The sequence below is a fragment of the Orycteropus afer genome, unplaced genomic scaffold, assembly GCF_000298275.1.
Source record: "Orycteropus afer afer isolate SDZICR_OR568_19922 unplaced genomic scaffold, OryAfe1.0 scaffold00462, whole genome shotgun sequence".
NCBI lineage: Eukaryota > Metazoa > Chordata > Mammalia > Tubulidentata > Orycteropodidae > Orycteropus > Orycteropus afer.
This window is the reverse complement of record NW_006922049.1, coordinates 731,983-749,639: the sequence shown is the minus strand read 5'-3', so window position 1 is coordinate 749,639 and position 17,657 is coordinate 731,983. Positions and strand designations below refer to the sequence as shown.

At 40.7% G+C, this 17,657-nt stretch overlaps 1 protein-coding gene across 1 annotated transcript in view; it reads right to left on the bottom strand.

Moving 5' to 3' along the window:
• Window positions 1-17,657, bottom strand: part of ST7 (suppression of tumorigenicity 7) — a 428,986-nt gene that overhangs the window by 65,823 nt on the left and 345,506 nt on the right. Inside the window, exon 10 of the mRNA XM_042782770.1 lies at window positions 15,785-15,899. Within this exon, the coding sequence (XP_042638704.1) occupies window positions 15,785-15,899 (115 nt within the window). The remainder of the gene's footprint in view (window positions 1-15,784; window positions 15,900-17,657) is intronic.

The window sequence follows — 17,657 nt, the reverse complement described above, 5'->3', positions numbered from 1 at the left end:
GAGAAAAGATTGAAGTTGTCAAAGACTTCACATTGCTTAATTCTACAATCGATGCCAATGGAAGCAGCAGTCAGGACATTAGATGATGTATAGCACTGGGCAAGTTGGCTGCAAGGGACCTCTTTTAAGTGCTGAGGAGCAATGATGTCTCCTGGAGAACTAAGGTGCACCTGACACAAGCCATGATATTTTCAGTCGCCTTGTATGCATATGAGAACTGGACAATGAATAAGGAAGATTGATGAAGAATTGATGCCTTTAAGTTGTGGTGCTGGCAAAGAATGCTGAAAGTACCATGGACTGCTAAAAGAACTAACAGATCTGTCCTGGAGGAAGTGCAGCCGGAATTCTCATTGGAAGCAAGAATGGCCAGACTTTGTCTCACCTACTTTGGTCATGTTGTCAGAAGGGACCATTCCCTGGAGAAGGATGTCGTGCTTGGAAAGGTGCAGGGTTGACAAAAGAGGGAAAGGCCCTCTACAAGATGGTTTGACACGGTGGCTGCTATGATGGGCTCAAGTATAGCAACGATCATGGAGCTGGCACAGGATGGGGAGGTGTTTCGTTCTGCTGTGCACAAGGTTGCTATGAGTTGACATGACTCGATGATGGTACCTAACAACAGCAACATGACTACAGTGTTCCATGTTACACATGAGATTAGCATTAAAATGATTAAATGTTTTATTTAAATAAAGATACAAGTATGTCTATGGCAGTCCCCTAATTCAGAAACATGAAGAAAAACAGTCACTTATACTAATAAAATAAACCCTTAAATACACTTCCATAGACTGCCACATATTTTCAAATCCAGTATCTGATTTATTTGGCACAGCTTCCTTAATAAATCCAGGTTGGATCTTTCCTTGCCTCTTTTATTCTCAAATATTCATAAAACAAATACATTTCTTCTAGAATTTTTCTAGGATTTATTTACCTGCTGAAATTCTTAATTAAAAAAAAAAAAAGATTAAGGGGAAATACAAAAAAGGAGTAAACAGTTGTACTTTCTTCACAACTTACTCATATAACACTTGATCCCCCCAAATAGTAGTACCATGAGGTAGATTCAATGAATTTAACAATAGCATGGGACCATGACGGTCACCCAAAATAAATCTTTTATGTTACAGATGAAGGAACACAGGCCTGAGAAGCTAAATGATATACTTAATAGCCACTCACCGATTTATTGACAGAACAGATCTTACAATACCATGTCCTTGTCACAATTCCACACTGTCAGTATGGTACTTGCTTTTATTCTCCCCCATCATTATTCTCTTACATTATTCTCTTTCTTCATCCTCTTGCTTGGAGAACAGGTATAAATATTAAAGTCTTGAGATTTTTGCTGCTTCTGGACATTAGTCATCTGACAGCCAGCTTACAGGCTTACATCTCACTTGTATATACTTACTTAGCTATTTTCCATTGGGATTTATCATATTGTTTAATCATTTGAGCTTTCTTTCCATCCTTTTCCATTAGGGATAACAATTTCATCTTTTAGAGTCTCTTATCCTTCATGAAGCATATCTACTTAACAAACGTGTTTTCCATATTCCCTACACCAAATGGTGCTAGTACAAAGTAGGTTATTTGTTGAATCCCCATTTACAGGTTCATATTAATTTTTTTCTAAGGAGGCCTGGTGGTGCAGTGGTTAAGTGCTCAGCTGCTAGCCAAAAGGTTAGCATCTGAACTCACAAATTGCTCCATGGAAGAAAGATGTGGCAGGCTGTTTCCATAAAGATTTACTGCCCAGAAGCCCTGTGGGGTACTTCTTTCTACTCTACCCTGTAGGGTTGTTATGAGTCTGAAACAACTTGATGCCAGTGGGCTTTTGGTTTTGGGTATTCATCTTTTATCTGAAGAAAAAGGGTGTAGCTTTGGCACTCTGTTGTTGTTTGTTCATTTTTAAATTGAAGGAACACATCTATACTTAGTTATTCCCTTTACTTTTATGAGCATCAGGATAACATAGTCTCTCTCTTTTAAGATTCTTCTTTGTTGGTAAGAACTAAATCTAGGCTATTTGACTATCCTCATGCTTTGACTACTTCAGGAGTAATTAAGGGGTCAGCAAGGCAAGGCAAGAATTTGCCACATGCTTTGCATTTTAGCAAATGAGCCTTCTTATAGATCTACACATGCAGGCAGTCACCCCACATACTCCACCATCTCCAAATTTACAACCTTTAATATAAAGAATAGGTGGATACACCACCTATTTCCCACAGTCCCTATCTTCTCTTCTCCTTTTATAGTCACAAGTCAGCAGAAGATGTCAAGTGTTGGTGGGTTATATGAGTCCCAGCAGGCTCTTCACCATGTCTTAGTAACACCCTCCCTGCTGCTGTACCCCCCCCCCCAACACACACACACACTGAAAGCCTGTGCTGGGAAAAAGAGGCCTCAATTTCCTATTTCTGGCAGTTAAGAGATTACCAGAAAGCAAATGAAATTAAGTGGTTATAGTTTAAATTAGGAAGTTTTGAGCCCCCAGGAAACAAAAAGAGTTTCTACAGTGGGATGCTCATTTCTTGCTTAAAGAAGAGAAACCAATCAAACTCTAGTAACTCTTTTATACTTGTTGGTTAGGAGACCTAACAAACATCTCCTGCAAGAATAGAGCCCAGCTTTACTGCAGTGTCTGAGATCTTGTTGCCGGCTCTCTCCTACGGCACTGCATTCTTGTTCATGTCTTCATGCTTTCCCACTGTGTGTTCATCTCTCAACCACCTCAACAAAGGCTGCAGTAGAGTGAGTACAGAACCACTGTGTCACTCTCTTCACTTTGCAGTCAGATTGGAGCCCTTCCTCTGCTGAAATGTCTTCCAGATCTCTCACTGCCTTTAAAATGAAAGCTAGATCCAAACCCTTAGATATGTGGTCCCCCCTATGTCCACCAATGCATCTTCTGCACTTTCACCTCCTCCACACTTGTGCTCAGTGGGATATGCATCTTCATAACCATTTGCAGTTCTCCAGACAAGCCATGCCAACCATGCCCCTGCACGTTCCAATATACTTTATTATTATTATTATTATTGTGATTTGGGTGAAGGTTTACAGAGCAAATTCACTTTCCATACAGCAGTTCACATATACTTTGTCTCATGTCATTGACCACAGTTTACCACAATGCAACAACTCCACTCCCACATCCTCCCCATAGTTATCTTCCCAGTGTCCATTCCTCCATACGCTCCTGCCCCCTGAGCTGTCTCCCTGTACATAAGCAGCCCTTCTTTCTCCCATGATTGTTCTCTCCAAGGAGTGTATCTACTTGAGGTAAATGTTCAACTCATATGCCTGCCTTTTGTTTGGCTGGAAACCACAGGTGTGGGTTCAATTCCAGCCAATATACCCCTTGCCCCAATACCTTCTCTGCTTGGTTCAGCTCAGACATCATGTCCTCTGGGAAGGTTTCCTTACTTTCTCTTGCTGGCTGGGTGTCTCTTCCAAGGAGGGCAACCATCTACCACAGCCCTAATACTTTATAGCAATTGTCTGGTCCTTTATGTCCCTCTCCTACTTCTGTAGTGTGCTCCTCAGGAGTAAGAGCCGTGCTTCGTTGTTGCTTCTCCCACAACACAAAACATCTGGTACATAGTTGGCAGTCAGTATTTGTTGGATGAAATCTTAAGTTAATGTACCATCATCTCAAATCACTTGATACTAGCCTCCATTTCTATGCGAACATTAACATCTTACTTAGCCTGTGGAACCAAAAACAATCAGTGTTGGTGCATATTTTAATAGGGAGTCCGAAATCTGTTATTTCTCAACATGTTTACTGCATTTATCTTTGCTTTTGGTGTTCCAGCAGAATGCATTAAATTGTGTTGGTGCTCTAATCTAGATGTCCATTTGAAACAGAAGTGGGAGGAAGAAGTGGAGCAAGAACAAAAAACAAGTAAAAGCGGGAACAAGGTTGGGCAAAAGTAGAAGAATCTTGGGCCAGAAACAAAGAAGGCAAACCACCCCTCTTCTGGCTCATTAAGGACCCTTTCTTGGAACAATGCTGCTGAAAGTGTACCTCAGGGAGGGTGACTCCTGAGTTTTCAAAAGTCAGAAATGGCTCATTATAACTAAGTTCAATGCATTAAACTTAAGAGAAATTTATGTAATCATGAGTAAAAGTGTCATTTAGATGGGTCTTGGAAAATCCCATGACACAAAACATTATAGGACAGAATAATTCTCAGTGATAATCTTTTTACTTAATTTCCTTTTATTTCTCTATCAATTTTAACAATGAAGATACAATATGAAAAGGATCATGACTATTATCATACATGAGACTAGGTCAATCGAGGGTCATTTTTCACACCTATGAGATATATAATATCTATGTCTATGATTACAAAGCAGTATTTTCAAGGGTAGTAGCTAGCAGTAAATCATAAGATGTCTCAAGTGAGGACACCATGTCATAGTGCTTCTCCATCAATCATCACAGCTATTCTGAACTCTGAATGGTGAGCCCAATACCCAGGTGTCAGAGAAGAAGATGACAATCGATTTTCCCTCAAAGGCTTTCTTTCTCGGCACTTGCCACAGCATGTTTCAAACAGATTCAACAAGGACTGATTCATCCTGCCTCCACTTTCTGTGGGATTTTTAACATCTTTCTCCACTAGACTGAAAGATTTTTGGTGACATCGCTGAATCCTGTAAGCAGCTGAAAGTTAGTATCATCAACATAATAAGGGTTTGATAAATACTTGCTGAATTAATTGGGAAAAATTAACCTAATTACTCTGTGTAATCCTTTGAAGTCATAGAGTATCAAGTATCCCTTTTCTTAGGTAACATCTTCATCAGACATACGGAGCACTTGTAGTAATCCAACCTATTTGGGCTTACTAGATGATTTTGGGGCCATGAGCCAACCAACTAAACAAATAAAAGTGAAAAACAAAGAAACAAAAAACTAGCCTATTCTCCTTCTCGACATGTTTGTGGATTGTGATGTGTTGTTACTGTGTATTAACAAAATACTGCCCTCCACTGGGGTCTCAGGTTAGTCCTGTTCATGAAATGATACAAATAAGATGGTAGAAATCCAGCATTCTACTCTTAGATTTTTGTTGTTCCTGACTATATGGGATCTTTTGCCCCATGTTCAAAAAGTCAATCTATGGTCACGTTTAATCAAAGGGAAAAACTTCACTGAAGAAATTGATGTAAGAGCCTAAAAAGATGCAGCACCCGGGAGTTCAATGATTGGATCAGGAAATTCTATATGACTTAAGTAATTTTAGGAAGAGGGGAGGGACAAACAATATTCATTTAACTGCACCCAGGAAAATTCACTGCTACCGAGTCAATTCTGACTCATAGTGACTCCCCCTTTGGGTTTCTGAAGTGGTAAATCTTTACGGAAGTAGATTGCCCAGTCTTCCTTCCATGGAGTGGCTGGTGAGTTTGAACTGCCAACCTTCTGGTTAGTAGTCAAATGCCTTAGGCACTATGCCACCAGAGGAGTCACCACACAGCCTGGCCACATGGCAGGGCAGCGGCAGTGGCGGTGGCAGCCATGCTACAAAGCCAAAGACCAGATGTTATTTGTAACTTTTGGACTGGATTACCCAGAAGGTCTATGTCAGGGGGACCTTCTATGATTGGTACCCTGAAGACAAACATGGCAAATGATTTGATAGTAATGACTGGCTGGGGAGGGATGTTACCTTGGTGAATTATAAAAGTTGGACAATAAGGATTACTAAAGGCAACAAAAATTTAGAGGGTTTGTGCACATGCCAATTACGTAAATTACATACGTATACATTTATAAAAGGTATTCCATCATCAGAGACAGCAGAGGCTTCCAGTGGTCTCACTAGGGTTGGTGTTAGCCAGTGTTGTAACTCAGGGTGTCACCTCTCCCTATGGACCTCTTCCTGTACCAGACCATACACCATCCTTAATAATGTTTATCATCAATTTTAATCATAGAATATGTGATAAATATAGTTGTAAATTGTTTATATTATATGAACAGTAACAACAAAATTGTTTTGTAAAATCTTTCTACATTGAATTACAACAGTATTAGTACAAAATAATTAGTAACTGAGTGGAAGCCTTTTTCAATTTTTCTCATTCTTTTCCTTTATTACTACTTCATTCTTAAAAGAGTTACTGATACAGGTTGACAATTCTAACTACCACAACACTGTAACAAAAACATCAGAAAATTTGACTAAATCAGTGACTGGTAATGACAAAAACAAGTGTGTTTGTAGTATGTACAGATGAAACCACATGCTTCAAAGTGTCACTGTAACTGGGTAATGACAAGAGCTCTGACTGGAGTGCATCAGAAGGTTCAAAGAGTGAATGAGAATAGATTTCAGACTTTAAGGTATATCGATACATGTAAGCTAGCGTATGAAAAATGTTTTTGTTGTAACTGCAGGGATAGTTTAATTAAAAATATAACAATTTTTTTCTGAAACATTGCACAAAAATTTTATAGAGAGTAATTCTGATGTCACTTCTTCTGACAGTGTCCCCTGATGCAGTCAGTACCACCCTCTGCCCGCCCCCCCGGTGATGCTACTGGCAGCTTCTCATGCAACAAGTCTTTATTGAAATGACATCCATTATTGGGACTTTTTCTTGCACATATAGCTTATCTCAACACTGTATCATTTTTCTCTCAAGTGAAGTCAAAGCTGTAGTTCTCTTGACAGATCTTGGTGCCCAAGTTAGCAGGGCACCCAGTGCAATGCTGGTTGTTGTTGTTGTTATGTGCCGTCGAGTCAAACCTGACTCATAGCGACCCCTCCTTGGGTTTCCGAGGCAGTATCACTACGGAAATAGGATTGCCCAACCTTCCTTCCGAGGAGTGGCTGGTGGGTTTGAACCGCCAGCCGTCTGGTTAGCAGGCAAGTGTCTTAGCCACTATGCTACCACAGCTCCCGAGTGCAATGCTAAGCAGGGTCTACTTTTCAGTGACTTGTGGTTACAGGCCTAAATCTACAGTCCATTGTATCGGTGCTGGAAATTATCTTCTGTGAAGCAGTAATGAGATTCATCTGTCATCTTTTACACAAGAATGTTCTTCGAGCACTTGCCTAGTGTCCTTGATCATTTGCCATAGCAGCCAGTCCAAGGAAGGGAGCCGGACTAGGCCTAGACACTAGGGATTAAGGCACTTCAAACCAACTTTCTCAAATGGAGCTTAATTTCATAGCAGATATGTCTCAGAAGCTGTGTCCATGACATCAAAACTCAGATCTATATTACTGACCGAAAAGCACAGCTTTAGAGGTCTAGACAACCTGAAATTCGAAGTGCTGATAAATCCAGATTTTAACCACCAGTCCTCCTTAACTTTCAACTCTCTCTTATTCTTGCCTATTCTTTAAATATATATGGAAAATCCTAACCAAAAGGCAGGAAAACCAGTGACCGTTTCAACAGAATCTCTGGATGGTACAAATGGTTATCACACTTGGCTGCTAATCAAAAGGTTGAAGGTTCGAGTTCACCCAGAGGCCTCAAAGAAAGGTCTGAAGATTGACTTTTGAAAAATTAGCCATTGAAAATCCTATGTAGCACAGTTCTATTCTGACATACATGGGGTCACCGTGAGTCAGAGTCAATTACAAAGCAACCGATAACTGGTGATGACAGCTGAATAATGTACGCTGGTTACAAAGCACTGGGCAACAAATGAAGGTCACAAAACTTTTACTTGAAACTACATGCTAACTCTGCAAAACAACATCAGCAAAAGGCTTATTATCTGAATAGTCTCAACAGAGTGATTTCCTAGTGACTTTCTCTGGAACTTCTGTTTTCAATCTACTGAGAGTAAAATATTTTCCCCAATGTTAGAAACATGTCCTGTCCTAAAAAGAATATCTTCTGCATATTAGCAGATGACAGATCATCAGCTAATTCAGGATCGGATTGATGACAGTACTAAAAGAGGTCTTGATACAGTTGTTGCATTTATATACCATTCATGACTATAAAAAGACCAGCCGTCCCTTGTAAGGCCATTTGTGTCCCTAAATCACTAAATGACTTAAGAAGGTACATACTCAAAAGACCTTGGATTTGTATTTCCATTGGTGTAAATTGCTCCAAGGCTGAAGCCCTCTAATTCAGAGTGAAAATCTTTGGCATTTCTTTTTTGGCTCTCCAAAAGTATAAAATCATTTGTAGATAAAACTAAACATTTCATTTCTTATCAAAGATCCATGCATATATCTAATTAGATCCATAACTAATTTCAATAACAAGGCATACTAGTGCATTTCTAGGGTATAAGACTGAACTCTTTTCATTTTAACTGAGAATTTACGTATAGCTTTCCATACTTCACCACTGACTAGAACAGTGGTGAAGTTCAAGAGTGGTAATCTTGGCTTTTTATAATAGGTAATAATTACGAGCTCTTATTATGTGCCCCCAAGGAGCTCTGGTAGCATAATGGCTAAGACACTTGCCTGCTAACCAGACGGCTGGCGGTTCAAACCCACCAGCCACTCCTTGGAAGGAAGGTTGGGCAATCCTACTTCCGTAGTGATACTGCCTCGGAAACCCAAGGAGGGGTCGCTATGAGTCGGGGCCAACTCGACGGCACATAACAACAACAACAACAACAACATTATGTGCCCCATATGGTTCTAACAATTAACATGGGTTAACTAATTTAATCCTCACAACAAATTAACAGCTGTGTGATCTTGGGCTAAATACTTAATGCTTTTAAGCCTTGATTCCATTTCCAGAGAAAGAAACTGAAGCTTAGACATTTCAGTAGTTTGCCTGAGCTCACTCAGCTAGTGGATGGCAGAGTTGGTACTCATACCACAACATTTTCAGCCTCTCAGGTTTCTTGGGAAGCTGATATCCCAGTTATAGTATGTGTTACTGCCTGGAGGGGACCTGTGTAACTGTGTAAATCTGAAGAAATAGGCCTTACCTCACCAATCCTACCACTAGAGTCCACTTAGGACATATCTGTCCCATATAATTGTATCAAAATCCATATTACCACACACAAAAAATTCTTTCTTCCTTGATTTCAGTATGCCTTCCAATACTGAAAACATATAGTATTGAAAAAAAAAAAATTGAAACTAGAAAATAATTCAGTCATGAAAGGGTTAAAGGCAATGCAATGCCTGGGACAACTTTCCCAAGGGCTCTAAAAGAAACTGCTGATGACTTAATGGTCTTGATAACATTTCTGTCTTTAGAGAAAATATATGACTAAAAACAAGATGATAAGCCCAATTGAAATGAACAACGTACATCAAATTCTTTTTGTGATTAAAGAGATCAGGCACAAGTTGATTGAAGACGGAAAGTTGTATTTGAAGATCGTTTCAGAGATACAAGTAATACATATAGACCCAGTCCTTAATGATTAGAAAGGAATCTCAGAAGATAATTTGGAATCACTAAAATTCTGCACAGCCATTCCCACCCACCTGATTTATGCTTTGTAAGGGGAGTGAGAGAGGGAGAGAGTTACTTTAGCCAGACTTGTTTATAGAAAACACATGGGCTTTAGAGCCAGATGGACGTGAATTTGAATCCCAGCTCTGCAGTTTTCTAGGAAGGTGGTCTTGCAGGTTATTTAATCCATGAAGCCTCTGCTTCTGCTAAGATGGGATAAGTACCTTGCAGGATTATTGTGAGGGTTATAGGTAATGTGTATAATATGCTTGGCACATGGTAGCTCTCAATAAATTGTAGCTAATAGCAGCAAGAATAGTAACAGTATTAATAAAAACAACAAAAAAGAGTGCCACCCGCACAGATAGAGTCTAATGATTAAGACCGTGGACCTAGAGTTAAACAACCTTGGTTTATATTTTGGCTTTCATTTCCTTGTAGAATTCTTATCATATTTAACAAAAATTTTCTCGATCTCTTTTCTCTCAGTAACGTAACATCTGCATGGTTGTTCTATGTCATCTTAGGTTGTCCAGTTGAGCAAGTTATTTAACTTCTCTCTGCACCAGCTGTAAAATGGGTAGAATTATAGTCACTCACTTTCAATCACTGCTGTCAAGTCAGATCCAACTCATAACGACCCCTGCTTGGGTTTCTGAGGCAGTATCACTATGGAAGTAGAGTGTCCAATCTTCCTTTTGAGGAGTGGCTGGTGGCTTTGAACCACCAGCCTTCTGGTTAGCAGTCAAATAAATGCCTTAGGCACTATGCCACCAGAGCTCCCTATTTATAGTGTTTCTCTCATATACTATGGTGAAGATAAATGAGCTCATCCACCTAAAAATTAGAATCATGGCTGACTCATAAAAAGAACTCAATATGTGCTAGTTGGTGCTGCTGTTCTTTTAGCCATTGTGTGAAGAACATTGCAGAACCAAGCAACCACCTGCATAAAAACTGCCCACCCATATGTTGGCCAAAAAAATCGAAAACAGAAAGAATACAAAAACTCTTGAGATTGCAAGACAGCATGTCAGCCTAAAAGCTGGAATCATAAAATGTGAGAAGTCATCTCAAGGGCACAATCAATATTAGACTGCAGATTACAAGGAGGTGTGACCAATTAACTGGTAATCCTAGTAGGGACCCAGGTTTCCAGAGTACCTGGCTGTAAGAAGAGTTTATGAATGTCAGTGATTCCATTTAAAATCCAAAGCAAAAACCAACAAACAAACAAAGTTGAAGACGGTGACCAGAAGGGAGACCCATTTTACCTGCCTCCTTTCCCCCAAACATTATTTCCCTTCCCCACCCTGCCCCATGCCTTGCCATTTTAAAGTCCTTTTTGTAAAAGTCAAAAAAGCAGCAATAATCTTTGCTGTGTCACTTCCCAGCATACTACTTAAAAAATCCAGCCACCTAGCAAATGTAATAAAGCAGGATTGCCGTATCCATAAACTATCCAAGAAGCAGCTACCCAACCAGAGCATTCCAATTTACAAAGATAACATATAATCCTGCTGCTCTGGGCATGGTTCTGTGGAGAGGGATGGAGAGTCTGGGATTCAAAGTGCTGTCTCCAGCATCTCATGGATTAGAATGATGACATCCTAACTGGGGTGAAGAACAGGGCACTCCTAAGACCTGTCTGCACTCTGAGCTCTAAAGCACCCACTTCCTCACACAACACCAGGTAGCTGCCCAGCAGGTCTCCAGGAAAGGAAGTTGGGATGACCTTGAAAGAACCCATTTCATGTGAGGGGTGAGGAACAAGAGGCATGTTTTTCAACAACCTTGAGTGGTTGCAGCTCTCCCCTCAAGAACAGTAACTTCAGCAGTCACTTCATTATATTTCTACTGTAAATGACACAGGCCAGTGCCAAGTCAGCACCAAAATTCCCTTTGGGATTTAATTGGGGTTAGGTCATCTGCACTCTATTGACAATTACTCAACTCAAAACCCATAACCAGACATCTCAGCAACAGTGTGTGTCCTGCCACTAATGAGGTTCTTTTTCCATGAATAATGAACAAGAACATCATCTCTGTTGCCAGGTACACAACATAAACAAAGCTTAACACAGGGCCTTGGTATGGTGAATTTGTCCATTTGCAACAAAGGAATTTTTCAAAGTGTGAGCCAAGTTTTAGTGGAGGGTGGGACAAGCTGTTGTAACAAATAATGCGAACATATGTTATCAGAATGTAATAAATCAGCTGTTGGTTATTGTGGAGCTGAGGCTGTGCAGTGGGATAGAGAGAAACAACAGAAAGCTCCAAATGAGTTCATTTCTTTATTTTACAATCAGTCTTATAACACAAGGCTGATGATTTCGATAATGAACTGAGATCTTCATGAAAGCAGCCTTGTGAGACTTGTGATCCCAAAGGCTAAATTGGTTAAATCTTGCTTTCTTAAGCCTTGATATATCAGGTGGAGTACAAGCTGGCAATGGGGATGGGGATATCGGAACTCTGCTATGGCACTGATGGCTACAGAGTGGCATTTGGAAAAAGGCAGGGCCACTTGTACTTATGTGCATGGGTCTGGGTTCCTTTGGTACCAAAAGAACGTCAATGCATGAGCATTTGCCTATAGCACAGTCTCATGGCTTGGCCCCCCAAGGTCAGCAGCATAGTGAGACTCCAACATATAAACAGAGAACAAAAGTGAGCTGACGTGAAGGCCAAACAGCCTGTATTTTGTTTACTTTAAAGTGCACCACAAATGCTTTTCTCTCTTTCTAAAATGAGTTCCATACTAAGTAGCATATATCTTGTTACACAGGGTGCTCATGTCTGCAGAGGCAAAGCAGTACCATCACTGGCTGAGGGCTTTATGTTTCCATCAATTTGAACAAGAATTAAAACCAAAATGAAACACAAGGACAACTCCACAATGTCTCAGTTCCCACAATTGTAGGGGGTAACAACTCCAACTCATCTCAGAGATTCTTTATGAAGAATGTGTATCAAAAATAAGATGTCTGCTCTAAGTGTCTGATGAATCTCTGGAAATTAGTGAGTTGAAAAATTATTTAAAACCTCTAAAAAAAAACTTACTGAACAAAGAATGTAATATTTTATAAAGCAAAGAATGTAATGTCATGTACACCTATGTTCATCATAGCACAATTCACTATAGCAAAGAGATGGAAACAACCTAAATGCCCATTGACAGATAGGTGGATAACCAAATTATGGTACATTCACACAATGGAGTACTATGCTACATTAAAGAACAATGAGGGATACATGAATCATCTCACAACGTGGATGAGCCTGAAGGACATTATGCTGAGTGAAATAAGTCAACTGTAGAAGGACAAGAACTGTATGAGCCCATTACTGTAAAAAGACAAAGAAGGGTTTGCTTGCAAAAGGCAACTCACTTTGTAGGTTCCTGGGGTGGGAAAGGAAGGAGAGGGATTAATTTCAGGCTAGTTGGTGCCCACACGCTGACGTGGGTAAGGGGAGGGATATATGGAAAGAGTCTGAGACCACCATGATAACATTAGGAAAAGGGAGGACAATTAATTGTGCACATAGGAGGTAGATGACAGATGCTAATTCCAAGCAGTGTGCCCACAATACTGCATTACCATTAACACCAAACACCAGGCTACAGATAAACACATAAACATCTGAGAGGACAAGATGGGGGTCAGTGAACAGAAGTATACTCTAGACCAAGGATAGATTCAGCAGAGGCTAATCTTGCACAGACACCAGTGATACAAAATACCTGCAATCCCTACAGACACAACAGAAGACAGACACAGAGCAATCCCTCACAGACACCCAGACACGATGGGAGAGAAATCCAATGGATCTACTGTCTCAGGACCACAGCACTAGGGGACACCAGACTCAGTTGGCCCAACAAAAGCCTTGTTCCTCATCCTACATTGGTGAGTAGCGACTGGGGTCTTAAAAGCTTTCAAGCGACCATCTAAGATGCACATACTGGTTTCCTAGCATTGAAAGTGAAGAAGAGTGCAAAAAAAAAAAAAAAACAAGGGCATTTGGAAGCAATCAGCCCTAGGACATGATGACCCTCAAGACCTGAAGAACTAGATGGTTCCCAGCTACCAATGTCAACCACCCAGGAAAGAATCAAATCTGGAGATCCTGAATAGAGTGGGAGGGAAAATGTGGAACAAAATCCAAAAAACTCAATAATGACCAGAATTACTGGTCGGATGGAGTCTGGTGAGATCCCCAATACTATGGCCCTGGAATACATTCTAGACATGGAATAAAACTCACACCCAGGGGCTGGCTGTCATCCCAATAGTTAACAAGATGTACATGCAGGCCACTCAACCCTGGGTGACACACCCACATACTCTAGGGAAATACATCCCTTGGAGCAATAGACCACAGGGCACCAGAGGGGCAACATTCACACAAAGGTAATGCAGGACAGACAGAAGTGCCTAACTATGAGGGACACAGGGGGAAGGTTACTGAGCAGGGAGGGGAGGAGACTGGGCTAGGGTTGGGCATGGTAAATGGGGAGTGAAACTAAATGTACACGTAACACGTAACGTTGAATGTAGGAGCTCTGGTAGCATAGTGCCTAAGGCACTTGACTGCTAACCAGAAGGCTGGAGGTTCAAACCCACCAGCCACTCCTCGGAAGGAAGGTTGGGCAATCTACTTCCATAGTGATATGGCCTCGGAAACCCAAGGAGGGGTCGCTATGAGTCGGGGCTGACTTGACGGCACATAACAACAACAACAACGTTGAATGTAAAACAAACTCCTAAGATTTTTTTTTAAATGTATTATCAGTAAATACAACCTAACATCCATTTTATAAGCAAACATGTTTATTTTGGGGAGTGGCTAACTGAGATAAGGCAGAGTAGTATGAAGTTCTGAAGAGATTCTAGTAGCTAAGTCATGTCAGTAAATTGGGCAGATAATTTTTGCACAATTAAAAACATAGTGAATATTTATAGATAATGCAGTATTAGTAAATGGGTTTTCAAATCCCTAGGAGGTGTTGTTTTATTTTTCTTGTTTATTAAAAATAGGTGAAATGGAATGAGTTTATGGGCAAGTGCCCAGTATGGTGAAGGGACTTCCAAGCCCACCATCTAAGTGGGAGGTTTTATTGATGATAAGACTGAGGGTGAAGGGGACATGATCTTATCATCAAATATTTTGTAGCTTTCATGTATACAAGGGCTTCTAACAAATCTCCTGGAAGAAGTGCAGCCGGAATGCTCCTTGGAAGTGAGAAGGCCAGACTTCATCTCACCTATTTTGGTCATGTTGTCAAAAGGGACCATTCCCCAGAGAAGGATATCATGCTTGGTAAAGTGGAGGGTCAGTGAAAAAGGGGGAGGCCCTCAATGAGATAAACTCACACTGTGGCTGCAACAGTGGGTTCAGGTATAGCAAGGATTGTGAGGCTAGTGCAGGACCAGGCAGTGTTTCGTTCTGTTGTACATAGGGTCCCTATGAGTTGGAGCTGACTCAGCGGCACTTAACTACCACCACCACCAACAACAACAACAACAAAGTACACTACAAAGGATCAAGAGGACTCTTATGGACTGAACTGTGTCCTCCAGCTATTATGTTGAAGTCTTAACCCTTGTGGCTATGAACATGACCCTTTTTGTTATGTTAATGAGGCCATATGGAGTAGAGTGGGTCCTAAAGCTTTAATTATAACCCCTGCTGAGTCTCATAAAATGAGCAGAATAGACAGTCACATACAGGGCAGGGTGGAGCTATGTGATCGTGGAGACATCAGCGAACCCAGGAACACCAAACCCAAGAACACTACAATTGCCAGCAGTGACTAGAAGCTGAAAGAGATAAAGAACTTTCTCTTAGAGTCATTGCCCTGAATCAAAACATCTTTAGCCTCCAGAACTCTGTTCTCGAAAGCCACCCACTTGTGATAGTTTTGTTATGGCCGTAGTAGGTGACTACGACAACGACCAACAGGAGCAGCCACAAGTCAACAAGCCCTCTACCAGTCTGTGCTGTCCCAGTAGGGTGTGTGCCGCCTGCAGAGGTTCCAAGTGATTCCTGACGCCAGAGGTAATGAATGAGTGCACATAATCACTTGACAGGGATAGTACAAGGGAACCTGCTGGAAGCGATGAAAAGCAGAACAAGCGTGGCACAGGCCACATGACATTTCTGACCCCTACTAACCATGGGATTCTAAGATTCTACAAAACCTCATCACAAACCTGTGGGTGAAAATGCTGTAAGAGGATATTATCAAAGTGATGTGCAATTTTAAATGATACTTCTAATTTAATCACTGAAAGATACCAAAAAGACAGAATACTCAAGTAGATAAAAATACCCAAGGACTTACCATCGTACTTTGCTAAGACTGCCTGAACATCAGCATAGGCTTGCAGTTCCAGGAGGGCTTCTAAAAGGTTTTCATGGATGTTGAACATACTCAGGAGAGGGAACTCCTTCATTAACTAAGTAAGAAGAAAACAAGGAATCGTTAATATATGGGTTTTTTTAAAGGTATAATAAATACTGACTCTATCATATTTATTTATATTATAAAAGTATATTCTGCTTTTTAAAGTACAATACAAAATCATAAGCATTCACAGCAAATGTCATCATTTTGTAAAACATTAAATACTTCATTTTTTTCCCTGTTATTAGAACAATGGTAACTTTGATTTTATGAAAACCTAGCCTAGAAGAAAAGCCAAAAGACAAGAGTTTTCATAGTAACCAAAAGAGTTGCTTGGAAATAGAGCTCAATAATGTTAAAATGCCAGAGAGAGGCCAAATAAGATGAAGGTTGGAATACATCCCACAGGCTCTCACAGTTAAGTTACTGGTAATCTTGTCAAGAGTAGTTTCAATGGAAGCCAGAGAGCAGGAATGTAAACAAGTAGGCTCTACTGTTTTGAGCAGCCTGGTGACAGTTAAGGAGAAAGCGAGGAAAGCAGCCAGAAGGTGATCTAGTTGAGAGAAAACTGTAGGTAGTGATGGGGTTGAAGAGGGTAAATGTTTAGTTCTTGTCCGGTTGCCTCAAAAATGCAGCAGTCAAGATCACCTTCTGAGACTGAAGAATTAGGTGGCAGAGAGGAAATTTAAAGATGGGTGAAAGTGCAGAAGAGCCACTCAGGGGGAAACTGCTTAGTGAAACAAACAAGGATTGCTAAGGCCACCAGAGGGCCTAACTAAATTGGGGACCATGAGTTTATAGAGGCCACAACTGGCATGGAATCTCTGAGTGGCACAATGGTTATAGCACTCAGCTGCTAATCGAAAGGTTCAAGTACACACAGAGGTGCCTCAGAAGAAAGGCCTGGAAATCTACTTCCAAAAAACCAGCCACTGGGAACCCTATGGCACACAGCTCTACTCTAACACATGGGGACTGCTGTATTAGTTAAAAAAAAAAAAAAAAATACAAACACACTGCCATCAAGTCAATTCTGACTCATAGTGACCCCCACTGGGATTCTTAGGTGGTAAATCTTTATGGAAGCAGACTGCCCCATCTTCCTTCCACAGAGTGGCTGGTGGGTTTGAACCACCAACCTTCTGGTTAGTAGTCAAATGCCTTACGCACTACGCCACCAGAGCTCCAGTTATCTAGTGCTGCTGTAACAGAAATACCACAAGTGGATGGCTTTAACAAACAGAAATTTATTCTCTCACAGTTTAGGAGGCTAGAAGTCCAAATTCAGGTTGTCAGCTCTAGGGGAAGGCATTCTCTCTCTGTCAGCTCTGGGGGAAGGACCTTGTTTCTTTTCAACATCTATGGGCCAGGTGTCCCTTAAAGATCTCCATGTGTTTTGGTACCATTCTTTCCCTGGGTATAGGAGGTTCTCAGCATAGGGACACTGGGTCCAAAGGATGTGCTCCACTCCTGGATCTACTTTCTTGGTGGCAGTCACCTCTCCCCTCTCTTCTTCAAATTTATGCACTAACTACTAATGCCAAAGATGAAAAAAATGAAGATTTTTTACCAACTTCTGCAGTCTGAAATTGACCAAAGAGGCAATCAATATGCATTGATAATTAATTACCGGTGATTGGAATGTGAAAGTTGGAAACAAAGAAGAAGGATCAGTAGTTGGAAAACACGGCCTTGGTGATTAAAAAAAAAAAAAGACACAGACCACGTGATAGAATTTTGCAAGAATAATGACCTATTCATTGCAAACACCTTTTTTAAAAAACATAAACTGTGGCAACTATACATGTGA